Source organism: Bubalus kerabau, chromosome 1 (genome assembly GCF_029407905.1).
Source record: "Bubalus kerabau isolate K-KA32 ecotype Philippines breed swamp buffalo chromosome 1, PCC_UOA_SB_1v2, whole genome shotgun sequence".
In the NCBI taxonomy this organism is placed as follows: domain Eukaryota; kingdom Metazoa; phylum Chordata; class Mammalia; order Artiodactyla; family Bovidae; genus Bubalus; species Bubalus kerabau.
Window position 1 is genome coordinate 138,963,833 of NC_073624.1, and position 27,413 is coordinate 138,991,245.

At 39.2% G+C, this 27,413-nt stretch overlaps 1 protein-coding gene across 4 annotated transcripts in view; it reads right to left on the reverse strand.

Moving 5' to 3' along the window:
• Window positions 1-323: 323 nt before the first annotated feature.
• Window positions 324-27,413, reverse strand: part of ANK3 (ankyrin 3) — a 365,564-nt gene continuing 338,474 nt past the window's right edge. For 3 of the 4 annotated variants that reach the window (XM_055589804.1, XM_055589787.1, XM_055589797.1), the window contains 5 exons: window positions 25,755-25,841; window positions 21,132-21,215; window positions 20,950-21,009; window positions 19,413-19,500; window positions 324-1,753 (listed from right to left, as the gene is read on the reverse strand). In XM_055589804.1, the coding sequence (XP_055445779.1) occupies window positions 19,435-19,500; window positions 20,950-21,009; window positions 21,132-21,215; window positions 25,755-25,841 (297 nt within the window). In that variant the 3' untranslated portion in view covers window positions 324-1,753; window positions 19,413-19,434. The remainder of the gene's footprint in view (window positions 1,754-19,412; window positions 19,501-20,949; window positions 21,010-21,131; window positions 21,216-25,754; window positions 25,842-27,413) is intronic. The other variant, XM_055589801.1, reaches the window with a different exon arrangement.

Here is a 27,413-nt window from a genome sequence, read left to right on the forward strand (position 1 = left end):
TCCTGGAGGTGCTCTTTTACAACTTCTGGACGTGTCAGCTGTTAACAGCTGTTAATTCTCCACGTTTGGGGGGCAGCTCAAACCAGACATGGGCAAAGATCGCTTGTCAGTCGTCTAATTTTTGGCTTCTCCATGAAATGCACAGCACTTGTGTTAAGTTGGGAGTTGGCAGGGCACGACAGAACCCTGGGGACTGTCTCTTCAGTGATCAGAGGCAGGAGCGCAAGGAAAGCTGGTGAAGAGGACAACTGTGGCCGCGTGACAAGGAGTTAAGGTAGTTTGCCTTTTGTCAGAGAACACAAGGACACTTGGGAGCACAGATAGGTGAAGAGTTGAACACAATTTATTTTTGCTTTAAATAATCGACTAGGTCATCCAGTGTATGGTTTTTCATACATATGTCATTAGAGCTATGTGTCAATGAATGCTGATTTTATATGAATATAATCAACAAATTAAAGGATTTCACCAAAACCCAAATAAAAATGCCCTTTAAAACACAGCAGCCTTATTAACCTAATATGACATGGCGAGAATGGTTACAAGTGATCGGCTTACTGAAAGGCGTCTACATCTTACAGCCAGTCCACGATACGGGAGTAATTTTACAGCGTGCTGCCATCCTACTAGCTAAGAATTCTGTTCAGTCCATTTAAAGCACCCCCGACGGGGGCCTCTTTTGAGCACCATCCACCTCTAAAGCGGCAAGCATTACCCTTTTAAGCACTAACGGCACCCCCCTCCCCCTAAAGCAACTACTGTATAGGTTTTTTTTTTTTTTTTCATTTTTAGATCATTTCATTGAAAAATTGGCAATAGCAACAAATATTAGATGAAGGGCTTTGTGTTTACAGATAAAATCTTCTGTGTTGCAGTATACTGTAGTGTTTGCAAAATTGGAAAAGATTTAATCAAAATAAGGTGATACACATGCATCAAAATATTAGTATTCTGAAGAAAAATTTTTTTTTCACAGAACTACAGAATTCCTCATTTGGGGAATTATTTAAATTTGCAGCAGATTTTAAAGATTTGTTTTTTTTTTTTTAAATCAAGCTAGCAGTTTTGCATATACAAACATTATAATTGCTAATATACAAGAATCAGTGAAGATTCCCCCACCCATTACCCCTCCTCCCTCTTCTAGGGTGAAGTCGCTTGAGACCCCTATTATGTTAAATGCATTTGCAATATTCTGTTTGTGTTCTAAGAGGCAGTGCCTTATCAACATTTATTCTATTTTTCTGTTAGAATTTATACAGTGTTATTATTTACAGCAAAACTATAGATGTTTTAAAAAAGAAACAAATAGTGTTTATACCCTGACAGTTTGGGTCCAAGAAAAATAAGGCGAGCTGTTGTGGATTTAGTAATTTTAGTGTTTCTCCATGATTTGATCATTCCATCTCCTTCTCCTTCTGTCCCTTCTGGCGGCAGAAATTTCTTCCTTTTATAAATGACACCAAATTACTTGAGATAAACTGTTAACAGCATGGCTTCTTGTATATACACTGCATTGCTAATTGCATACGTGCCAATCCTGGGAATGAAAGTGAATTTCCATGCTCTGTAAATTGGCTCATGCTAAATTAAAATGTGGGTGGTTTTTTTTTCTTTTTCTTTTTGCATTAAAAAAAAAATCATGCCATTAATGTGTGGAAGCGGCAAACACATACACCCTTCTCTGTAAATTTTTACTTCCTGCTGACAACTTCCATGAATTTCTCAATACTGGCAGTAAAAACACATGATCCTGTGGAAAGAGAAACAATAGGTGTTGAGTTTAGCTTTCTTTCCCTTGCTACCTCCCCCCCCCCACCCCCTCCCCCCCCGCCTTTTTAAAGAAGTTGCTGAAGTCTCCCTTGCCATTGAACAGAAAAGCCTCAGAGAATGGGGGCCCTTGACTTCCTAATGGAGTGGTTTAACATGCTTTTGACGGAGGTGATTTGCTAGATGTGTCAGAGGACAAAGCCCTGAGGTGTGCTGGAAAGCTTTTAGAAGGCAGTGACCTTCTCTGGGTGACCCTGGACCCTCCACAGAACATTACTTTCTATATTAGGGGTTTCGGGGACTGAGTTAGAAAGACCCTCTTCTGGTTCTGTCTCTGTTGTTCAGATCACTCATCAGGTACTAGGGAAAGCCATTTGCAGACCTCTGGACCTTGGTCTTATCTGTGAAATACAGAGGCTGAGAGTAGTGCTCTGAGATTTCCACCAAAATGTATGGGGTTTTTAAGGGCACACAGGACCAGGGATACAGTCAGGATGGAACTCCTGAATCATGCCTGTTTGTTTTATGCTAAGTCTCTCCTCCAACAAAATGCTATCTTTCATAAATGGAGAACAGTCTCATTACTTTGGTTACTATGAAATTGCTTTTCCATATGCAAATTCAAATTCATGACTATTTTATGCCATTGCAAAGAATATATTTTTTTTCTCCTGCCTCACATCAGTCATTACAGGATAGATTAATTTTATTTGAGATTTTTTATGGAGGCTCCACTGAGAACATCTTGTCCTATCTGATTATACCTGCATCAGTGTTTTATAACCAGTCTTAATACATCAAAATAAATTAACCTCCTTTGCCAGAGGTTTTCATACTCCTATGCAGAATTGTTCTTGGTAGGAACGCCTCCTCCACAACACAAAGTTCTTCCTGCATACGTCCATTCCTCCTGCTCAGTGTGAGAAGGTGACACACCTGAGTGCCTGCCTGAGAACAAGACATAGCCCCTAGAGAAAAGGTGAGTCAGGCAAGATGAATTTTGGGTACAACCCTATTCATTCACATGCCACAGATTATTTCTGCTGGTTCAGGAGAACCTTTAGAATTCTGCTTCTGTTGGTGTTTAAGATTGTTCTCAGTGACCCTGAGGTTGTTTACGTACCCCAGACAAGTCTCTTTGCCTTTAGATGGAATATCCTGGGGTTCTGTAAACATCTTAGTGCAGTACTTCCTCTGTCTGCCCCACTATGGTTCTGCCTTCCTTTTTTGTATTAAAAGTCTACTGACCTCCATGCCCCAGGTCACTAATGCTTGGAGCCAAGAACATCAAAGTGTCGCTTCCTTCTGGGGTGATTTGAACACCTGCCCCACACCCATGACTCTGCAGTAGTTCCAGAGAAGGAAAGTGAGTCATCTGAGCAGGCCGTGTTCCAGAGAGTGTGCACATTAGAGTAAGAAGATCAGGATTTTCTCACCTCTGCTTTTACTGTCTATTCCTAATCTTCCAGGCACCAGGCTTCTTAGATGGCTCTATGATAATGCTACTCCAGTGATCTCACTTTGTTTTCTTAGGGAAACCTCTCAGCAATTTTCTTCTAATTGAACACTGCCCCCCTCAACTTTTTACAGCTTAACTGATACAGAATTTATACACCATATAATTTATCTATTATAAATATAGGTTAATAATAAATGTATATAGCTATGTGATCATCACTACAACCCAATTGAGCTCTGTTTGGCCTCATCTTCCAAAAACCAGTCCAGCTTCCCACTTAATCTTGCAGTAAGAAGCAAGGTCTTTCTCTTATCACCTTAATGCAAGTAAACATTATCTTGCTAGAAATAGTGGATATGTTTCTATAATTAAAAAAAATCTATTACTTACACCTATTTATATTCAGGTATAATGTGAATGATTGTTTAAAAAGTAGAGTGTTACTTCCCCTTTTATAGCTATCTTGTTCTTGGTCACACAGTCAGGGTGTATAGGCCCCAACCACATAGGGTGTAAGAATGCTATTCATTGGACAAAAGCGTACGCCAAGGACACTGTTACACAAAAAGCATAAGCATCTTGGCAGAGTGGCTCTGGGTTGTTATACGATAGTGACAGTCTGTATAAACTGTGATGAGATCGCCATCTGATGGAAAGGTGCAAGAGCAGGCTCCCTCAAGATGACATTTTGGAAAGAGAATTTGAGTCATCTTCTGTGTCTGGGTTTAAATAATGGATCTGAGTTTGAGGCATTTGCATTTAGAAATCTGTCTTTGGGTTTTCATGCTTTTCAAACCCCAATGTAGTGGAAAACAACTCAGAAAACCAATCGTTTTATTTAGTTATTTCAGTATACATTTGTTTTAAGAAATTTAAAATGTCAAAAAAGAACTATTCATTGGATTTTCAAGGCAGTTTATATTTCACAGATGAATGTTGTACTTTCTTCATCACATTTGCAAGTCAGGAATATATACTTAGGTTAAAACCAACTTTTCCTTTATAGGTTCATGTAATAGTGGTACTTAACCCCTAGTGCCTAGCTAAAAACAAACTAAAAGCACATCACACACACACAACCCTTACACCTTTGGTTAAAACCAACTTTTCCTTTATAGGTTCATGTAATAGTGGTACTTAACCACTAGTGCCTAGCTAAAAACAAACTAACAGCAACATCACACATCCACACACACACCCCTTACACCTTTAGCTCTCTGCAGAGTGGTACTTAACCGCTAGTACCTAACTAAAAACAAACTAACAGCAACATCACACACACACACACACACACCCCCCTTACACCTTTAGCTCTCTGCAGTTCAGCCCAATAAATCTTTTCATGCTTACTGCCCATACTCTCCACTGAAAATCACTGTTTAACAATCTCCACTGGTTCTCAAACTTGGATACACATTAGAGTTATCTGGGGAGATTTAAAAAAAATCCCAGGATCCAGGCCATATCCCATATCAGCTGGGTGGCGCACAGCATAAAAACTTAAAAAAAAAACAACAACCTGTAGATGATTCCAGTGTTCCACCCAGATTAAGAGCCAGTAATATGTTCTGAAGCAGTGCTTCCCACAGCTTAAACTGCATACCTATCACGCAGGGATCTTCTAAAGTGGATTCTGATCGAGTAGGTCAGGGTGAGCCAGGAGTTTCTGCATTTCTAATAAGACTCCTGGGTGATACTGATACCGCTGGTCCACAGATCACACTTGGAAGATCTAGAGAATCGAGACTACATGCCAGTCATCATCCCAGTTGGTTTCCAATTTCCTTTTCTTTGCTAATGATTTTGTATCCACCTATAATCCCCTGCTGCCATCTTCGTTTATCTCTAACTCCTCTTTACCCTCTAAGTGTGTTTCAAATGCCATCTTCTTGAAACTCTGGGCTATCTTCTCCCTAGTGAGACCCACCTTTGCAGGCTAACTCTTATTCCTTTAAAGACTGAGCTCTGTAATGCCTTAAAGAAGGCCTTTTCTGATATGCCTTCCCTATAGCTCACTGATAACAGAGAATTTGTTATTCTAGTTCTTCTCTTCCTAACCCACTTCTCTCTTCCATTCCCTTCTCTTTTTCTCTCTTGTTAAGGAAGTCATGAGGCTAAGAACATTTTTTCCTAAGCATTAATTCTAATTACTTTATGTAATGCTAATTGTGTAATTTAAAAATAATTCCCAGTTTATGTAGATTTGTTCTTCAACTAATACCAATAAGTGAGACTTAATTTTTGTTTGTTCTCTTCTAGTGACTTCTGATTAAAAAATATCTGAGGTAACAAGGCCAGTTTTAAAAAAAGAAATTATTGGGAAAGTATTGATGTACATGTTGGCAGTGGAAGAAAAATACAGTGCTCGTTTTATAGTTAACTTAGTAGGGCAACTAACTAAATATTGTCATCATTATTAAATGTTTATGATGTGCCAGCCACTGTTCTAAGGTGGATTAGCTTGTTTAATCCTAATAACCATGAGGTACTGTTTCTTCCATTTTACAAATAAGGAAGCAGAGCCACAGGGCTTTTATACTGGCAGGGCATTTAGTGTGTGGGAGAGCCAGGACTGGAAGTCAAGCTACCTGGCTACTGAGCCCTGCTTTTAGACAATCAGGGATTTTTTTTAAAGGGTAAGAAAGATGAAAAGAAATGCTACATAAAAGCATTATCTATTCCAGATGAATTCTGGAAAATATTCTGGAGGACAGGGTCCTGAATTTGGGGTGAAGCAATTCAAAGCAGAGTTCTGATTTCCTGGAAGCAGAATCAGGAAGCCGGAGTTAAAATCCGATTCTGTCATTAACTACAACCTCATCGATTCTGCTGTCTGTATTAAAGAGGAATGAGAAGACCTATTCTACTGGTTTCCCAGGGATGCTATGAGAAACAAGTGATACAAAATAACAAAGTGTTCTGAAGTACAAACCACTGTGACACAGGAGGATTTCAGTGATGCTGCTCTTCCGACCTCTCCCACTGCTGTGTTCTAGCACAGCTGCCTACTGCTGCTCAGCCCACTGGCCTCCTAAACCCAGGATCTTCCAGGTGCTGTTCTTGGCTCTCTTCTCACCTCTTTTCTTTTTTAAAAATTTACGTCATTTTTAAAGAATTGAAGTATAGTTGATTTACAGTGTTGTGTTAGTTTCAAGTGTAGAGCAAAGCATTTAATATATATATGTATATATATACACAAACACACACATACCTATATATATGTATACACACACACACACACACACACACACACACACAGAGGTTGTTGTTGTTGTTTAGTTGCTTAGTTGTGTCCAAATCTTTGTGACTCCATGGACCGCAGCACTCCAGGCTTCCCTGTCCTTCACTGTCTTCCAGAGTTTGCTCAGACTCAAGTCAGTTGAGTCGATGATGCCATCCAACCAACTCATCCTCTGTTGCTACCTTCTCCTCCTGCCCTCAATCTTTCCCAGCATCAGGGTCTTTTCCAACGAATCAGTTCCTTGCATCAAGTGGCCAAAATATTGGGGCTTCAGCATCAGTGCTTCCAATGAATATTCAGAACTGATTTCCTTTAGGATTGACTGGTTGGATCTCCTTGCAGTCCAAGGGACTGTCAAGAGTCTTCTCTAGCACCACAGTTCAAAAGCATTGATCTTCAGAACTCAGCCTTTTTTATGGACTAATTCTCACATCTGTACATGACTACTGGAAAGACCATAGCTTTGACTATCTGGACCTTTGTTATCAAAGTGATGTCTCTGCTTTTAAATGTGCTATCTAGGCTGGTCATAGCTTTTCTTCCGAGGAACAAGTGTCTTTTAATTTCATGGTTACAATCACGTCCGCAATTATTTTTGAGCCTAAGAAAATAAAGTCTGTCACTGTTTCCATTGTTTCCCCATCTATTTGCCATGAAGTGATGGGACTGAATGCCATGATCTTAGTTTTCTGAATGTTGACTTTTAAGCCAACTTTTTCACTCTCCTCTTTCACTTTCATCAAGAGGCTCTTTAGTTCTTCACTTTCTGCCATAAGGGTGGTGTCATCTGCATATCTGAGGTTATTGATATTTCTCCCAACAGTCTTGATTCCATCTTGTGCTTCATCCAGCCTGGCACTTCGCATGATGTACTCTGCATATAAGTTAAATAAGCAGGGTGACAATATACAGCCTTGACGTACGCCTTTCCTAATCTGGAACCGGTCTGTTGTGCCATGTAATATTCTGTTGCCTCTTGACCTGCATACAGGTTTCTTAGGAGGCAGCTAAGGTGGTCTTGCATGCCCATCTCTTTAAGAATTTTCCACAGTTTGTTGTGATTCACACAGGCAAAGACTTTCACATAGTCAATAAAGAAGAAGTAGATGTTTTTGTGGAACTCTCTTGCTTTCTCTATGATCCAGTGAATGTTGGCAATTTAATCTTTGGTTCCTCTGCCCATTTTAAATCCAGCTTGTACATCTGGAAGTTCTTGGTTCACATACTGTTACAGCCTAGCTTGTAGGATCTTGAGCATTACTTTGCTAGCATGTGAAATGAGTGCCATCGTGTGGTAGTTTGAACAGTCTTTGGCATTGCCCTTCCTTGGGATTGAAATGAAAACTGACCTTTTCCAGTCCTGTGGCCACCCACTACTGAGTTTTCCAAATTTGTTGACATATTGAGTGCAGCACTTTCACAGAATCAACATTTAGGATTTGAAATAACTCAGCTGGAATTCCATCAACTCCATTAGCTTTTGTTCATAGTAATGCTTCCTAAGGCTCACTTGACTTCACACTCCAGGATGTTTGGCTCTAGGTGAGTGAGCACACTATTGTGGTTATCTGGGTCATTAAGACCTTTTCTGTACAGTTCTTCTGTGCATTCTTGCCACCTCTTCTTAATATCTTCTGCTTATTTTAGGTCCATACTATCGCTGTCCTTTATTGTGCCCATCTTTGCTTGAAATGTTTCCTTGGTATCTCTAATTTTCTTGAAGAGATCTCTAGTCTTTTCCATTTTATTGTTTTCCCCTATTTCTTTGCATTATTCACTGAAGAAGCCTTTCGTATCTCTCCTTGCAATTTGGAACTCTGCATTCAGATGGGTGTATCTTTCCTTTTCGCCTTTGCCTTTTGTTTCTTTTCTTTTCTTGGCTATTTGTAAGGCCTCCTCAGACAACCATTTTTCCTTGTTGCATTTCTTTTTCTTAGGGATGGTTTTGGTCACTGCTTCCTGTACAATATTATGAACCTCATGGTACTTCAGGTTCTCTATTGGATCCAATCTCTTAAATCTATTTGTCATTTCCACTGTATAATCCTAAGGGATTTTATTTAGGTCATACCAGAATGGCCTGGTGGTTTTCCCTACTTTCTTCAATTTAAATCTGAATTTTGCAATAAGGAGTTGGTGATCTGAGCCTCAGTCAACTCCCGGTCTTGTTTTTGCTGACTGTATACAGCTTCTCCAGTTTCGACTGCAAAGAACATAATCAATCTGATTTTGGTACTGACCACCTGGTGATGTCCATGTGTAAAGTCGTTTCTTGTGTTGTTGCAAGAGGGTGTTTGTTATGACCAGTGTGTTTTCTTGGCAAAACTCTGTTAGCCTTTGCCCTGCTTCATTTTATATTCCAAATTTGCCTGTTACTCCAGGTATCTCTTGACTTCCTACTTCTGCATTCCACTCCTCTATGATGAAAAGGCCATCTTTTTTGTTTTGGTGTTAGTTATAGAAGATCTTGTAGGTCTTCATAGAACCATTCATCTTTATCTTCTTCAGTATTAGTGATTGGAGCATAGATTTAGATTACTGTAATATTGAATAGTTTTCCTTAGAAACGAATCAAGATCATTCTGTTGTTTTTGAGACTGCACCCAGGGAGTGTATTTTGGCCTCTATTGTTACTGTAAGGGCTACTCCATTTCTTCTAAGGGATTCTTGCCCACAGTAGTAGATATAATGGTCATCTAAATTAAATTCACCCCTTTCCATCCATTTCATTTCACTGATTCCTAAAATGTTGATGTTCACTCTTGCCATCTCCTGCTTGACCACTTCCAGTTAACCTTGATTCATGGATCTAACATTCCAGGTGCCTATGCAATATTGTTCTTTACAGCATCAGAGTCTATTTTCACCACCAGACACATCCACAACTGGGCGTTGTTTCTGCTTTGGCCCAGCCTCTTCATTCCTTCTGGAGCTATTTCTTTGCTCTTCTCCAGTAGCATATTGGACACCTACTGACCTGGGGTGTTCATCTTTCAGTGTCATATCTTTTTGCCCTTTCATACATGTTCACGGGCTTCTCAAGGCAAGAATGCTGAAGTGGTTTGCCATTCCATTCTCCAGTATAGAAATGACAAGATACTAAGTATAGTTCCCTGTGCTACAGAGTAGGTCCTTGTCATTTACCTGTTTAATATATATTGTTACTGTTGTTTAGTTGCTCAGTCATGTCCAACTCTTTATGACCACATGGAACTGTAGCCCACCACATTCCTCTATCCATGGGGATTTTCAGGCAAGAATACTGGAGTGGGTGGCCAGCATTTTATATATAGTAGTGTATGTGTTAATCCCAAACTCCTAATTTATATCCCTGACCCCACTTCTCTTAACACTACTATTAATAATAATAGCTGAGTACTTACTATGGGCTTGCCAGTCACTATTTTAAGTGATTTACATAGAGTAACTCATTTAATTCTAGCAACAACTCTATGAGATATGTTACTCTTATCCTAATAGAGGCCAAGAAATTAAGGCAGAGAAGTTAAATAGGTTAGTCAAGCTTACACAGCTAGTGAGCCTGTGGTTTATCTTCACTCAGGCCACTTCTGTACCACATTAAGCTCCATTTCTCTTCCTCATTACTGACAAACTCGGAAGCACTACAGATTGACCTATTTCAATCTCGAATTTTATTTTTCTCCTCTTAGGGTCTATATTTTTGTTAGTGATTACACACAAGTTCACAATCTCACTCCCTCTATAGAGTTAATCTGGTTGTTAGGCTCCTAAAATGTTCCTCACATCTGCCCTCAACTTTCTGTTCTCTCTGCCCGGGTTCAGGCCCTCATTGTGTCTCATAACTGGGTTCCTCGTGGTGGAACTCTCCTCCCACTAACTCCCTTTCCTACCACTAGGGTTATCTAACTCCCATCTGACTGTATTATCCTCCTACCACAACACTTCCAGTGGTACCCTATTGTCTCTAGGATAAAGGCCCCAGTCGCGAGCATAGCACGTATCATCACACTGCCCAGTCTTAAATCCTACTCTGTCTTCAGAAGCCACTTTAAATATGCACTTCCAAGAAGCTTCGCAAGCTCTCCTCCATTGGAGTTTATTACATCTTCCAGTGAATTCTCCTAGCAGTTTGTTTATATCTTTTACTATAGCTCTGTGTCTTGACTTGTGTTGTTTTCAGTCATGTTTGCCTCTTGGTCTAGACTGTAGTTATATGTCCTCAAGTAAGTAGCAATGCTTGGGATAATGTCTTTTTTCAATTTATATATATGTATTTTTTTTTACTGAAGGAAAGTTGATTTACAAAGTTGTGTTAATTTCAGGTATACATCAAAGTGATTTTATATATATGTGTGTACACATACACATACATATCTATTCTTCAGATTCTCTTATATGTTATTACAAAATATTGAGTATAGTTCCCTGTGTTATACAGTAGGCCCTGGTTGATTATTTTATATATAGTAGTGTATCAATGGAGAAGGCAATGGCACCCCACTCCAGTACTCTTGCCTGGAAAATCCCATGGATGGAGGAGCCTGGTGGGCTGCCATCTATGGGGTCGCACAGAGTGGGACACGACTGAACAACTTCCCTTTCACTTTTCACTTTCACGCATTGGAGAAGGAAATGGCAACCCACTCCAGTGTTCTTGCCTGGAGAATCCCAGGGATTGGGGAGCCTGGTGGGCTGCCGTCTATGGGGTCGCACAGAGTCAGACACGACTGAAGCAACTTAGCAGCAGCAGCAGCAGTGTATCAATTCCAATCTCCTAATTTCTCCTTCCCTCACCCCTGTTTTCCCTTTTATAACCATATGCATGTTTTCCACATCTGTGAGTCTCTTTCTGTCTTGGAAATAAGTTCATTGTATTTTCTTTTTTAAGATGTCACATATAGGTGATACATCTTTCCCTGTTCACCTTAGTGTGATGATCTCCAGGTCCATCCATGTTGCAGCAAATGACATTATTTTACTCTTTGTTATGGCTGAGTTGTATTAGGATAACGTCTTAAATGTGGGACTCTCTCGATCACAAACACAGTGAGTGCTACATGCTAAGAGTAAAGGGGCTCTAAATGTGTGTGATCACTTATTTATAAAAGCTTATCAGCCAATCTGCATTACAGGAAAGTTTCTTTTATCCACTGATATTAAACTGCAAGGATTAAAATATTTAACGGTAAAACCAAACAAATATGCTGGAGGGCCAAGGCTGACTATGTAGGCAGTTTTAGATTAGAACAGATAGAACAGCTTGGAGATGTCTAGGAAGGAAGAGGTAAGAGGCAACCTTCTAAAGCTCTGTTCTCTTCAAACTGTTGTTCTTTGGGGCTCAATCCTGAGCCCCTTCTTTGCTCACATTCACTTTCTCCCTAGGTAATCATATCTATTCTCTGGTGTTCCCTTTTTCTGATATTCAGGACTCATCTCTTGAGTGATAACACTCATTTTTATATGTCAAGTCACAATCTTTCCTCAGAGCTCCAGACTTATGTACTGACAAATGGCCTGAGTTCTTGATAGTTTCAAAACCCATCCTGTTCCTTTTTCCACCACCCACTTGCTTATACTTGGAACCTGGTGTCATTCTTGACTCAACTCTTCTCCATCCTACCTCCAAGCCATCAGATACCATCGACTTTCCTAAAACTACAGCCCAGGTCCCAGTCCTGTCATCATGTGGCTTAGCTGGACGATAGCAATAACATCCTAGCTCATCCCCTTCAGTTTACTCTTGTTTTCCCTCCAATCCTTCTCTACATAGCTGATGTGTTTAAAAAAAAAAAATTAGGTCAGGCTCTTGCTTAAAATCTTTCAAAGGCTTCAATGTCTTTTTTTTTTTAAGAATGAAATCCAAATCCTATAGTCTGGCCTATGATGAAGCATTTCTCATTTCATCATGGGCCTGCCTCAGTCACCACCAGCTCATTAGGCTCTGGGGCACTGATCTTTCATGTCCCGAAATGTGTTAGGCCTTTTCCTACCTCAAGGCCCTTGCAGATGTTGTACCCTTTGCTTGGAGTCCTCTTTTTCTTCCCGTTTTCACTGCTGGTGGTACCTATGAGGCCTTAGCATAAATGGCATGACTTTCCCCAGCCCCCAAGTCTAAATATGTTTCTGTGTTATTCTTCCTTGGATCTTAGACTTCATATTTTTAGCCCTTAGACAACATGTGTCCCATCTCTTTCCCCTTTGCAGGCTGAGAGATGCAGAAGGGCAGAGGTCATGGAGGTTTTATTCACCTCTGTGTATCTAGGTTTTTCACTCTAAGCCAGGTAGAAGGTCAAATACTTTTTGAAGACATGAATGAAATGAGTCAACGTTTTGACCTCGGGTAATAAAGTATTTCCCCAGCAGGCCTGGGTGCTGTTGCTGCTCCTGGCTTCCATGTGGCTGTGCGACCTTGAGCATATCCCTGAAAGAGGTTTAAAATGCAGCTGTTCCACAGTCTTTTATGACATATATCTGGGGGCCTTCTCATGCCACAGCCTTACTAATCAGTTCTCTAATGGCATTTTTAAAGTAAACATTTGGAGATTATGGCTAGGAAGGTTTGTTTTATTTAAAAAAAAAAAAACACCAAAACACTGAGTATTTTCACTGTGTACTATATGAAGAAATTTACTGCAGGTTGCCTTTACACATGTCTCTGATTCAAAATGCTTTTAGGTTTCTGATAATAATTAAATATTGTTTAACTATTAGTATGAGTAACAGTTAAGAGCTAGGCTCTGGATAAGTTCAAGTTTTATTCTTTTGCTCATTAGCTACAGACCTTGGGTAAGTCATTTAATTCTTCCAAACTTCAGTTTCCTCCTTTATTAAAAAAGGGATAATAGTATTTACCTTATAGCATTGTTTTGGGGACTACATGAGGTAATGTATGTAATGATCTTACCTGGCATATAGTAATCTCTGATAGGATATGACTATTATTATTATTATTCATAGGTAATTTTAGAAAGATAGCTTAGTGGAATTGGACACTAAGTGAAGTATCAATCTTGAGTTAAGTTCTAGTTCTTCCAATCACAGCTGTGTAACAGCAGAAAGGTCATATGACCTCTCTGGGCCTTAGCATCGTCATCTGTAAAAGGTAGCAATCAAAATCAGTCTGACCTTCCTGGAAGCTTGTTTGACAAGTAAGACAAAAATGTAAAAGCATTTTATAAGGTATAAATCATTATGTATTATGTATACATCTTTATATTTATGTTCAGCCATCAGCTTTTCCCTTACATTAAAAATAGGACTGGCTGTGACTCAGTATTAAAGAAAGGCAGGTGTAGGGTTCAGGTAGTTCAAAATTCAACTGGCTATAAAACCAGAATAAAAATTTTAATGTTACCATCTGATATTCAGTGAAATTTGGCCACATTCCATGTGCTTATTAGTTGTTCTACTATTAAAAAAATAAAAAAGACAGCCAGCAGGGTCATAAAAACCCTGAATGTATTTGCAAATTGATTTTTCCAGAGCACACATTCAGTGTCCTGGAATTATAGGCAGTATTCTTGGACTCATTTCCTAAGTTCACTTATGAAAGGTAAATACCACCCTGGAGAGTAAAATGAGGCTTGCAGTCAAATCACTGTTCTTTCCATCTGACACATTTAGTTTGCTTTATGTTGAAACTGTTTTCACATTCATATGAATGCTCCTATTGAGTTTCTCTTTCCTTTGGTGTAGCAAATGAGCCAAAGCCAAGCCCACTGCTTTACGGAGTGGATTATTTATCATTCTGATGTCTCTTGTATATTTTTGACAAGTCATTTCTGTATTAATTTGTTCTAAATGACCCTGGAAGCCTAACATTTTCACATTTTTTTTGGTGTCATTTATTCATAGATATTAGGTATATGTTACTCTAGAAAAATGGCTTCAGTGGTGTAGATAACCTTTTTGGTTCTTTCCTACTCAGAGTCTGACTCTATGATTGAACAAGTTACTAAACTTTTAGGGGCATACTAAAGCTGACAGCTAAACTGAACTCTCTTCTAGTTTTATTTATCACTTAGAATTGCTTAAACAGAGTAATTTAAATGGCAAATTCATGCTTAGTGTTTTATTAATCTGCCATATAGCCAAAGCAATCTTTTTTTTAACTGATTAACAAAGTTGTGATAGTTTCAGGTGGACAGCAAAGGGACTCAACCATACATATACATGTATCCACTCTCCCCCAAACTCCCCTCCTATCCAGGCTGTACATAACATTAGGCAGAGTTCCCTTGTTGGTTATGCATTTTAAATATAGCAGTGTGTACATGTCCATCCCAAACTCCCTATCTCCCCCACAAATCCTTCCCTCTGGCAACCTTAAGTTATTTCTCTAAGTCTGTGAGTCTGTTTTGTAAATAAGTTCGTTTGTGTAATTTCTTTATAGATTTCACATGTCATACAATATTAGTCCTCTGATTTGCTTCACTTGGTATAACAATATATAAGGAAAACTCAACAGTGGCCACAGGACTGGAAAAGGTCAGTTTTCATTCCAATCCCAAAGAAAGGTAATGCCAAAGAATGCTCAAACTACCGCACAATTGCACTCATCTCACATACTAGTAAAGAAATGCTCAAAATTCTCCAAGCCAGGCTTCAGCAATATGTGAACCATGAACTTCCAGATGTTCAAGCTGGTTTTAGAAAAGGCAGAGGAACCAGAGATCAAATTGCCAACATCCGCTGGATCATCGAAAAAGCAAGAGAGTTCCAGAAAACATCTATTTCTGCTTTAATGACTATGCCAAAGCCTTTGACTATATGGATCACAATAAACTTTGGAAAATTCTTCAAGAGATGGGAATACCAGGCCACTTGACCTGCCTCTTGAGAAACCTATAGGCAGGTCAGGAAGCAACAGTTAGATCTGGACATGGAACAACAGACTGGTTCCAAGTAGGAAAAGGAGTACATCAAGGCTGCATATTGTCACCCTGCTTATTTAATTTCTATGTAGAGTACATCATGAGAAATGCTGGGCTGGAAGAAGCACAAGCTGGAATCAAGATTGCCAGGAGAAATATCAATAACCTCAGATATACAGATGACACCATCCTTATGGCAGAAAGTGAAGAGGAACTAAAAAGCCTCTTGATGAAAGTGAGAGAGGAGAGTAAAAAGTTGGCTTAAAGCTCAACATTCAGAAAACGAAGATCATGGCATCTGGGCCCATCACTTCATGGGAAATAGATGGGGAAACAGTGGAAACAGTGTCACACTTTATTTTTCTGAGCTCCAAAATCACTGCAGATGATGATTGCAGCCATGAAATTAAAAGATGCTTACTCCTTGGAAGAAAAGGTATGACCAACCTAGATAGCATATTCAAAAGCAGAGACATTACTTTGCCAACAAAGGTCCATCTAGTCAAGGCCATGGTTTTTCCAGTGGTCATGTATGAATGTGAGAGTTGGACTGTGAAGAAAGCTGAGTGCCGACGAATTGATGCTTTTGAACTGTGGTATTGGAGAAGACTCTTGAGAGTCCCTTGGACTGCAAGGAGATCCAACCAGTCCATCCTAAAGGAGATCGGTCCTGGGTGTTTATTGGAAGGACTGATGCTGAGGCTGAAACTCCAATACTTTGGCCACCTCATGTGAAGAGTTGACTCATTGGCAAAGACCCTGATGCTGGGAGGGATTGGGGACAGGAGGAGAAGGGGATGACAGAGGATGAGATGGCTGGATGGCATTACTGACTCGAAGGACATGAGTTTAGGTAAACTCTGGGAGTTGGTGATGGATAGGGAGGCCTGGCGTGCTGCGATTCATGGGGTCGCAAAGAGTTGGACATGACTGAGCAACTGAACTGAACTGATGTTGCTACAAATGGCGTTATTGCATTCTTTTTAATTAGCCAAAGAAATCTTGAGAAAGAAGAACAGAGCTAGAGGTACAATGCTCCTTGACTTCAGACTATATTACAAAGCTATAGTAATTAAAACAGTATGCTACTGGCACAAAAACACACACACAGATCAATGGAACAGACTAGAGAGCCCAAAAATAAACCCACACATTTATGGTCAATTAATCTATGGCAAAACAGGCAAGAATATGCAATGGAGAAAAGCATCAATAAGTGATGCTGGGAAAATTGGACACCCACATGTAAAAGAATAAGAATAGAACATTTTGTCACAACATATAAAAAGAAAACTAAAAACTAAGAATAGATTAAAGACCTAAAAGTAATACTGGAAAACCATAGAAGTCCTAGAAGAAAACACAGAATACTTTTTGACATAAACTGTAGCAATATCTTTTTTGGATATGTCTCCTAAGGCAAAGGAAACAATAGCAAAAATAAGTGGGTCAAAATAGTGGATAAGGAAGATGTGGTGTATATATATATGGAATGGAGTATTTAAAAAGTGAAATTTTGCCATTTACAACAACATAGATGGACCTGGAGAATTTTATGGTTCGTGAATAAGTCCGAGAAAGACAAATACATATTTATTTTTTAGTCCACATATAAGAAATAACAGAATATAGCAAAATATAGACTCACAGATATAGAGAACAAACCACTAGTGACCAGTGGGGAGAGGGAAGGTAGAAGGGACAAGACAAGGGTAGGAGATTAAGAGGTACAGACTAATGTGTGTACAATAAATTAGCTACAAAGACATATTGTACAGCACAGTGAAATATAGCCAATATTTTTCAAAAACTTTAAATGGAGTATAATCTATAAAAATTTTGGATCACTGTGCTATGCATCTGAAACTAATATTGTAAATCAGCTACACCTCAATTAAAAAAAAAATATATATCTTTTACTAGGTTCAGCTGTAAGACATGAATAATGGGTGGGTTCATTCTAGATGTTGCCTCACTGATGTCATCCTTAATTTTCTCATCTCTCACCCTTATCATCTGACAAAAAGCAATTCATGCCGCTATCTCTTGATTCAGCCTTACTGTCACTACCTCTTCCAATCCTTACTGCCCAAGCCAGCATCTTCAGTAGTTTAACAGGTTATCTGCTCATCTATTATTGCCACCTCCCTTCATTCTGTTTCTTGCAGCTAGAGTAAGTGATGCAAAACCTAAACTTTTAGTGGAAAGAGGCTTATGAGACCAGAATCTTTCTTACCTCTCCAGACACAAGGCCAAAACCTTCTACCAGCTGCATTGACCTATTCTCCCTTCTTGTTACTTTCTCCTTCTGGTCTTTGCAAAATGCTGTAGCCTCTGCCTGGAAGGCTACCCCAAACACCATCCAGTGTCTTCCTCTTTACCCAACTGAGTCCTATTCACCCTTTAAAACAGCTCAAGCATCATTTTCTCAAAGAAAACCTTCCCTGTCACCTCAGACAAGGTCAGATATCCAGTTAACAGGGTTAAGAGTGTGGGCTCTGGAGCTGCGCATTAGGGTTTGTATCCTATTTCTGCTACTTTTTATTTAGGAGACCTTGGGCAATTCTGAGCCTGTTAAATGGGGATGATAAAGGTGCCAATCCAAGAGGACTGACTGTGAGAATCAAGTGAAGGGTACACCTGGAGCACTGGATGAATATGTATAGCAAACATTGTTATTTCCAGAGCTCTCTGCAGTTCCTAGGAGTTTTCTCAAAGCCTTAAATACTGAAATGACTGACTACCATGAAATCCCCAAACTTAAGGTCAGTGAGGGCCGGTACCTCCCTACTGTTGTTTACCAGTGGTTCCCCAGTGCCTTAGGCAGAAAGCCTCATGGAGAGACAGTGAAATCAATCCTTAAGTGAATAAACAGGCAAATCATAAGAGTTTTTTTGGAGGTGGAGGGACTAAGAATTTCTTTGGGTCTTAGTTACAGTCACCTCACATACAAAATTTGGGGCAACGAGACTGATTTCTCAGTTCCTTATGGCAACAGTCCAAATACCAGGATTCTGGTAACTGGGGAACAGCAGATGAATGGAAGTGGAAACTGGGATCTCTTTGCTCTTTGTTTCTGGGGGCTACGAAAACTCTTGGTGAACAGCCCTAAGAACTCATCCAGCTTTGTCTCACAGACTTACAAAGAGCTTTTCAAAGCTCTATCTGCTTTTTCACCCCATAGGGGCTTTCTAATTGTGGTTCCGTAGGAAGAACTAGCACAAAGTAAAGTTCAGAAAACAATGTTAAAGGAAAACAGCCTTCTTTCTGAAGAAAAATTCAGACAACTTTAAACAAAGCTCACTAAACATTTTAACTTACAAAACACAGTAGTCCCATTAGCCTCCTATTTAATTTGCTTTGTTTATACAAAATATATTAAGTAGTACATAGAGATTTTGGTCACTTCATTTAAACTTGGCAACCAATATATTCCAACCAAAATTATAGTCTCAGATGCTGTTCTGCAAAAATAGTGGGAAACTGAATCAATACAACTTTCCAAGTACATTTATATGAACTATTTGTTGCCAAATAACCTTCCTGTTAAATGAATAATGCTACTGCATCTTAAACACCGAGCCTTCGCTCTTTGAGGAGACTCAATGATCAATATTTACACTTGTTTCTGAAAACATCATTTACATTTAAATTCCTGACTAAATGGTGAAGAGAAAGTCTATGGACTGTGAGCTGGAGGCCATAGTTTTAGTGTGTGTGTATGGGCTCCCTTGGTGGCTCAGTGGTAATGAATCTGCCTGCCAATGCAGGAGACAATGCCCGGGTTCGATCCCTAGGTCAGGAAGATCCCTGGGAGAAGGAAATGGCAACCCACTCCAGTATTCTTGCCTGGGGAAATCCCATGAACAGAGGAGCCTGGCAGGCTAGTTCATGGGGTCACAAGAGTCAGACACAGCTTAGCAACTAAACAACAACGTTTGTATACACAAACATAAAAATGACTCCAACTGCATACTGGATATTCAAAGCTGTAATTCCGTGAAAAAGAGAGGAAGGGTGGAGGAGGTATGGATCACTTATTTGGTGAAATGAGATGTGCTAGTGTTGTTGATTTGAGCACACTTACCACCTTGGTTGACCATTTACTGTTATGAATGGCTCTTCTTTTCCACTTGACGGATTTCTTTCTTCGTCTTCATCTTATAACCTTCTCCCTGTTTTGAAAGGAACGTATACATTAAGATTTCGTGGTCAAAGAGTTTTCATTAAAAAGCAGGTTCCGTTCTGGTTCCTTGAGGCTAGATTAGGGTAAGTGAGACACAGTTTAAAGCACTTTGTCACTTCATGTCCAAAAATACCATCTATTTACCTTAACCACACAGCTCAGCAGCATCAAGGCAAGCTGGAGAGCACCATCAGAATGAATACCATGTTACTATACTTCACAATCATTCATTTTATTAGTGATCATTCAAACAGCCTGTCCATTTCCTGTGAAGCTAGAAGAAATCACTAAAGCTCTCAAGGCACTCAAACCCCAGTTGTAAAAAATATTAGTAAGTTATAATTTATGCCTTTTAAAGTCAGCAGAATGTTAAGTAATCTGTTGTAATGAGACGGAAATTTCTCAGTAAAGCACTAATCATGACTAAACACAGTGGAAGTGCTGTCAGGCTGAGAGATGTTTTCTTTTTTACTTCGTGAAATTACCACGCCCTTCCTCTTACTCCTGACAAAGTAGGCATCCTTTTTCCATAAAACAAGACCTCTCTTCACTGAGCATCAAGGACACACTTCTCTGTGAGCAAAGTGGTTGCACAAATGCTCAGCTTTTAACCTACTTAAAACAGAAAACACAGTAGTCCTTCCAATTTTCTGAATTACTCCTCAGAAATTTTCAGTTTAGTTTTTTCTTATGTAAACACAGGCATTGAAGTTTCTTTCTTCTTTTTTTTTTTTTTTTTAATGAAAAGGGTAAGGTCTGAGAAAGGAAAGAAATGAAAAATAACCAGAGATGTTTTCTCTGGGAGTTAGAGATTCATTTGCTGAGTTACGCTGCTTGGTGATGACTTTGGTTCTTTAACTGGTACACGGGAGATGGGCTGTTGTTAACCCAGAGAGGAAAATCCTCTTCAGATTAAGATGGGGGAAAGGGGGATTTGTATTCCCCTGTAGAATATACTGGAAAGAGAAAATGTTTAGATTCAATGTAAGGATCTTATGACAAGCTTTTATCATTCTGACTTTTAATTAAACCTTGTGCATCTGCTAGAAACAAGTGCTCTCTCTCCAGGTCCTAGGCAGGCCCTGGGCTGCAGGTGAAGCGCTGGGCCGGGAGGGCTAGGGTCGGGGATGGCCGAGGGATTTGGTTGTGGTGGAGGGTTTTTAAATTTTCTCTCCCATGCTTGAACTGGCACATTCCATCCTCCATAAATGAAATAATCTCTGTGAAAACTCTAAAGATAGTAAAAGTATATGGTGTTAAAGAATTTTAGGAAGGAAAGTCTTTTTCTTTGACCCTGATCAAATAAATACACAAGATGTCAAAAGCAGCAAATGCTTCAAGCTGCCACACTGCAGATGCCAGGCTGTTAGGAGCATATTCTAAAGCATTCACAAAGCTTTTATCCTCTACTTTCTTTTTGACAGTCCCTCTCCATTACCACGTCATCATGTTTTCTCTCTTGTGGGATAACAATTCGTCTTAGTACTTTCCGAGTGATCTGTATAGGAAGCAATAGTGAAAAGGAGAGCTTTTTCTCTTTTCTGTTTCAAGAGCTGACACTATAGCAAACAAATAGAAAATCTAAACCCAAGAGAAGCATGAAATCCCGTTGGTGATTACTTTTCTGGTGATGAGGTTGCCTTCTTCATCAGTAAACTGTTCTTCTGTGACAGATTCACCAGGAATGGTTTTTGCTTCCTCTCCCTAAAGGATGTGGCATAAAGATTAGCAATAAACTAGATGCACAGATCTCCACACCACTCCATACACCACACACATGCTCTGTGGAGTTTTAGAAAAAGAAGGTATAAAACTCTACTTGCTATTCAAGGGCAAGGGGAGAAGACTGACTCCATGGAATTATTTAGCAGTCAACAACATTCAAAGCATTAAACCTCAAATACATATAAGAATGATGGTTAGCAACAAACTCCAAGAAGGAAGAATTTGAAAATATGTAATCATAGAATGCAGTTATACATCGATAGACAAACAAAAAGGTTTTATTTGTTGAGAAAAGATTTAGCTAATGATTAGAGCTCTAATTAGATTATTTCACTTTGAATAAATGTTTCTTCACTAGTTCTACCAAATCTCTCATTTTGGTGGATTGCCTTCTATCTAATTTGAATCTTAGTTGGGGTATTATATCAATCACTGTTAGTTTAATTTAAAAATTCCTTTACTGAGGGTAATATGTACATTTTTTTCAAGTACTGTGAGAAAAGTTGAGAGTACAGAGAAAACCTTATTTTTTTCTCGACTTAGCCTTTCATAAGTTGTATATGCTAATAACTATGTCTGATGAAAACGAAGATCATGGCATCCGGTCCCATCACTTCATGGGAAGTAGATGGGGAAACAGTGTCAGACTTTATTTTTCTGGGCTCCAAAATCACTGCAGATGGTGACTGCAGCCATGAAATTAAAAGACGCTTACTCCTTGGAAGGGAAGTTATGACCAACCTAGATAGCATATTCAAAAGCAGAGACATTACTTTGCCAACAAAGTTTCGTCTACTCAAGGCTATGGTTTTTCCTGTGGTCATGTATGGATGTGAGAGTTGGACTGTGAAGAAAGCTGAGCGCCGAAGAATTGATGCTTTTGAACTGTGGTGTTGGAGAAGACTCTTGAGAGTCCCTTAGACTGCAAGGAGATCCAACCAGTCCATTCTGAAGGAGATCTGCCCTGGGATTTCTTTGGAAGGAATGATGCTAAAGCTGAAACTCCAGTGCTTTGGCCACTTCATGCAAAGAGTTGACTCATTGGAAAAGACTCTGATGCTGGGAGGGATTGGGGGCAAGAGGAGAAGGGGACGACAGAGGATGAGATGGCTGGATGGCATCACTGACTCGATGGACGTGAGTCTGAGTGAACTGCAGGAGTTGGTGATGGACAGGGAGGCCTGGCGTGCTGCGATTCATGGGGTTGCAAAGAGTCGGACACGACTGAGCGACTGATCTGATGTCTGATGAAGTACATAGTTTCAGCATATCATCTTCAAGTGAGGGAACCCTCTGTGATGACTGATTAATTACTTAAGGAATGTATGATGGCATCTTTCAGGTAGTGACTGCTCTCTGATTTACAAGAGGAAATTGTCAAGGCTCTTCCTCTGGTGAGTTAAAAAAAAGGAATAAATTCTTAACTTGCCAAGGTGGCCTCATATTTTCCTGCTAATAGCTCAGTAGATTTAGATGGTTCCTTAATACCTATTAGCTTTATGATTATATGATAAGAAAAACCACTCAGAAGAGCAAAAATAGGACTGTATTTATAACACATTACCTTCTTCACTGGTGTCAACATTAGGTCAGTCTCACTTAAGAGTTTTGGGGACAAGAACAAACACCTTAAGTGCAGACCCACTTTAGAGACCTGCTGACCTGTAGTAAAACTTCTTGTTGAAGAGGTGACCTGGACAATGCAATAGTACTATGTACTATAGTTACTGTACCCTGTACTTTTTTCTTTTCTTTTTTTTAAAAGGAAAAATGGCAAATCTTGATGAAGATAGCTGAGTTTCTGGGAGAGTCAGGATTCAAACTCTTTTAATGTTACTGTCATGGGAAAGGTGGTAGTTCTGAGAATTTTGCCAGTGTCTGCCAATGGTGAGAAATTCTATGATTGTTTTTATTACAGCCCGTAGAAAGGAAGTTCTAGTTTAAAATAACAAAGACTAACTGAAATCTACCTTATTTTGCTAACCAAATTTTTTTTATGAGGTGACTTTGTTTTCTTATAGATTGTGGGCTCATAGGTCATGCATGGGACATTTGACTCATTTTTACCTCACTGGAGTACAGAGATGGGATGAAAATAAAACAAGATGTTTCTTGTTGTTCATGCTTGTTTAGTTCATCTTGAACCTTGTTTATGACTAATTTCATTTAGCACAGTTAAGAGAGGGAAGGAAATAGAAAAATGTGTAGAGGTGTCCTGCCTGAATGCACTAAAATCTGTAACAAGTTCTTAAGGAGTATTATTTATGTTTTGCATTGTTGGTCAAGAGATACTTGGAATAACAGGCACGTCTGGCCTTGGGGTACAAAATGAAGCAGGGCAAAGGCCAGAACACACTGGTCAAAGCAAATATCCTTTTCCAATGACCCAAGAGATGAGTCTACCTATGAATATTAACAGAATATTATCAACACGAAAATCAGATTAATTATATTCTTAGAAGCCAAAGACAGAGAAGCACTATACGGTGCTTCAGTAAAAACAAGACCAGGAGCTGACTGTGGCTCAGATCATGAGCTACTTATTGCAAAATTCAGGCTTAATTTGAAGAAAGTAGGGAAAACCACTAGGCCATTCAGGTAAGAGTGGCCTAAATCTAATGGCCTAAATCTAATCCCTTATGATTATACAGTAGCGGTGACAACTAGATCCAAGAGATTAGATCTGGTGGATCTGGTGGATCTGGTAGAGTGTCTGAAGAACTACGGACAGAGGTTCGTAATGTTATACAGGAGGCAGTGACCAAAACCATCTCAAAGAAAAAGAAATGCAAGAAAGCAAAGTGGTTGTCTGAGGAAACTTTACAAACAGTTGAGGAAAGAAGAAAAGCAAAAGGCAAGGGAGAAAAGGAAAGATATACACAACTGAAAGCAGAGGTCCAGAGAATAACAAGGAGAGATAAGAAAGAGTTCTTAAATAAACAATGCAAAAAATAGAGACAAACAATAGGATGGGAAAGACTAGAAATCTCTTAAAGAAAATTGGAGAGATCAAGGGGACATTTTATGCAAAGATGGGCATGATAAAGGACAGAAATGGCAAGGACCTAACAGGAGCAGAAGAGAGTAAGAAGCGGTGGCAAGAATACACAGAAGAACTGTACATAAAAAAGTCTTAATGACTGGATAACCATGATGCTGTGGTCACTCACCTAGAGCCAGACATCCCGGAGTGTGAAGTTAAGTGGGCCTTAGGAAGCATTACTATGAACAAAGCTAGTGGAGGTGATGGAATTCCAACTGAGCTATTTCAAATCCTAAAAGATGATGCTATTAAAATGCTGCACTCAATATATCACAAATTTGGAAACCTCAGCAGTGGCCACAGGACTGGAAAAGGTCAGTTTTCATTCCAATTCCAAAGAAGGGCAATGCCAAAGCATGTTCAAACACTGTACAGTTGAGCTCATTTCACATGCTAGCGAGGTTATGCTCAAAATCCTTCAGCAGTATGTGAACTGAGAACTTCCAGCTGTCCAAGCTGGGTTTCAAAGAGGCAGGGAAACCAGAGATCAAATTGTCAACATTCATTGGATCATGGAGAAAGCAAGGGAGTTCCAGAAAAACATCTGCTTCACTGACTACGCAACAGCCTTTGACTCTGTGGATCACAATAAACTGTGGAAAATTCTTAAGAGATGGAAATACCAGACCACCTCACCTGTCTCCTGAGAAACCTGTATGCAGGTCAAGAAGGAACAGTTAGAACCAGACTGGGTTTGCATTGTGTCACATACATCTATGCCAGGCTATAACACTGAATTCTTAGTCACTGATGGATAAAGAAGAACTGATTTTAACTTACAAACTGGTAAGACTGAGACGGGAGCCTTTTCGTTCTTCTCTTTCTTCTTTATCTTACCTCATACTTCATAACAGCCTCTGGGATTTCAGTTGAACATTTCATTTGATATGAACTATTCTTTCACCAAGATAGAATCTCTGTTCACACACAGAACACTTCTCCAAGGAAAGCAGTATACAAATGCCAAGAATTCTCAGATAAAATGACAACTGCTGCTGCTTAGTCGCTTCAGTCGTGTCCGCCTCTGTGCGACCCCAGAGACGGCAGCCCACCAGGCTCCGCCGTCCCTGGGATTCTCCAGGCAAGAACACTGGAGTGGGTTGCCATTTCCTCTTCCAATGCATGAAAGTGAAAAGTGAAAGTGAAGCCGCTCAGTCGTGTCCGACTCTTAGCGACCCCATGGACTGCAGCCCATCAGGCTCCTCCGTCCATGGGATTTTCCAGGCAAGGGTACTGGAGTGGGGTGCCATCGCCTTCTCCAAAAGGACAACTGCCACATGTCAAACACAGGCCTAGACAGAATACTCACTACCATGCGACGTGAATTCTTCCTTTCAGCGGTTGTTTTTATCAGTTTTCAAATATGGAAAGACACACACAGCACCGTTTAGTTACCAAGCATGCTGAACTTTCCAAACCACAAGGAAGGTTCTAATAACACAGCATTGCCCCACACTGATCTAGCTTTGGGATACCTTTATAATCAAACGCCGGCGAATAACTCGGGTAGTGACTCTCCGTTCCTCCTCTGAGCTTGAATCACTCTCACTTCCTTTCAAGTCCTGATAAATGCATTTTTAGTATAATTTTTACCATCACATTTAAAATAAAAGACATTCTGAGAAAGGAAATCAAGAAAGAATTACTTTTTTACTTGCTAGATCTCCCTCTAAGGAAAATCATGATGTATATTTGGGTAAATCTTAAAAAAAAATTTAAGTGGAAGGAAATTTTGAGTAGGATTCTAAATGAAATTACTCTGTATATGTATGGCTGCTGCTGCTAAGTCGCTACAGTCGGGTCCGACTCTGTGCGACCCCTTAGACGGCAGCCCACCAGGCTCCGCCGTCCCTGGGATTCTCCAGGCAAGAACACTGGAGTGGGTTGCCATTTCCTTCTCCAGTGCGTGAAAGTGAAAAGTGAAAGGGAAGTCGCTCAGTTGTGTCTGACTCTTAGCGACCCCAGGGACTGTAGCCCACCAGGCCCCTCCATCCGTGGGATTTTCCAGGCAAGAGTACTGGAGTGGGGTGCCGTTGCCTTCTCCAATATGCATGTATATATGTGTATAAATATTAGTATAAAGTATATATAAAATATATATATTTAATTACTTTGACCTTTACCTGCATATATATACTTATGTATATATATAAATGCAATGCATATATAAATGCATAAATAAACATATGCAGGTAAAGATCAAGATAGTAAAATTGTGAGTTCTTAAAAATAACAATTATGGAGACTTTGGCATCAGAAACTACATACATGCTACTAATTATTAGTTTGGGGAAACAGTATAGATTTAAAACTAGTTTAAAAATAAATATACATTTGACATGAATGTATAACTTTACAATTAAGGCCATCTTTGACTTGATCTACAGAAAAAGGCATAGTATTTCTGATTTTTATGATATGCTATTTTGAACATTGCAAAAGGTATACAAATATATCAGCATAATTTGCACCTAATACATAACTGGAACTCAGTAGATGTTTATTCCTGCATTCAAATGAAAGAATGTAAAATAGGTGAAAGTCTGAGGTGTTATTTTAAAGAAATGATATGAAATTAAAACAGAAACATTTCACAGATAACTACAGATAAGAATATGGTAATTATACACAATATTAATTTTTAGGTGATAAGAATAGGAATAAGGAAAAATTACTAAGTGATAGAGTCATATAAGTCAAAGGGAAAATTATCTTCAGTTTTTACTTAAATGTCATGGTCCAGGAGTACATACTGAATAATTTTATTTCTAAATGTTAATGGAAATGATTTTAGTATTTTGTTTTCTAAGTGTACTAGTTATGTCAAATCTGATAGTCTCAGAGATAGAAATTGTAGCTCATATTGGTAAAAATAGGGAAAAATATGTAAAACTGTTAAAGGAGGCATAAGTATTAGCAAAAATTAATGAAATGTTATTCAAATACAATAGATAATAAAGTAGGCCATTTTTACCAAAGGTAAACTTATCAATCTTACCTTTGTAGGAAATTTCGTCTGAACAAAATACCCTATTGAATAATATGGTGTCAAAAGGAAATAGTTTTTAAGTTACTTAGTCCTTGCAAAGATACTGACTGATACATTGCCTATTACTTTAAAAATTTTTAAGAAA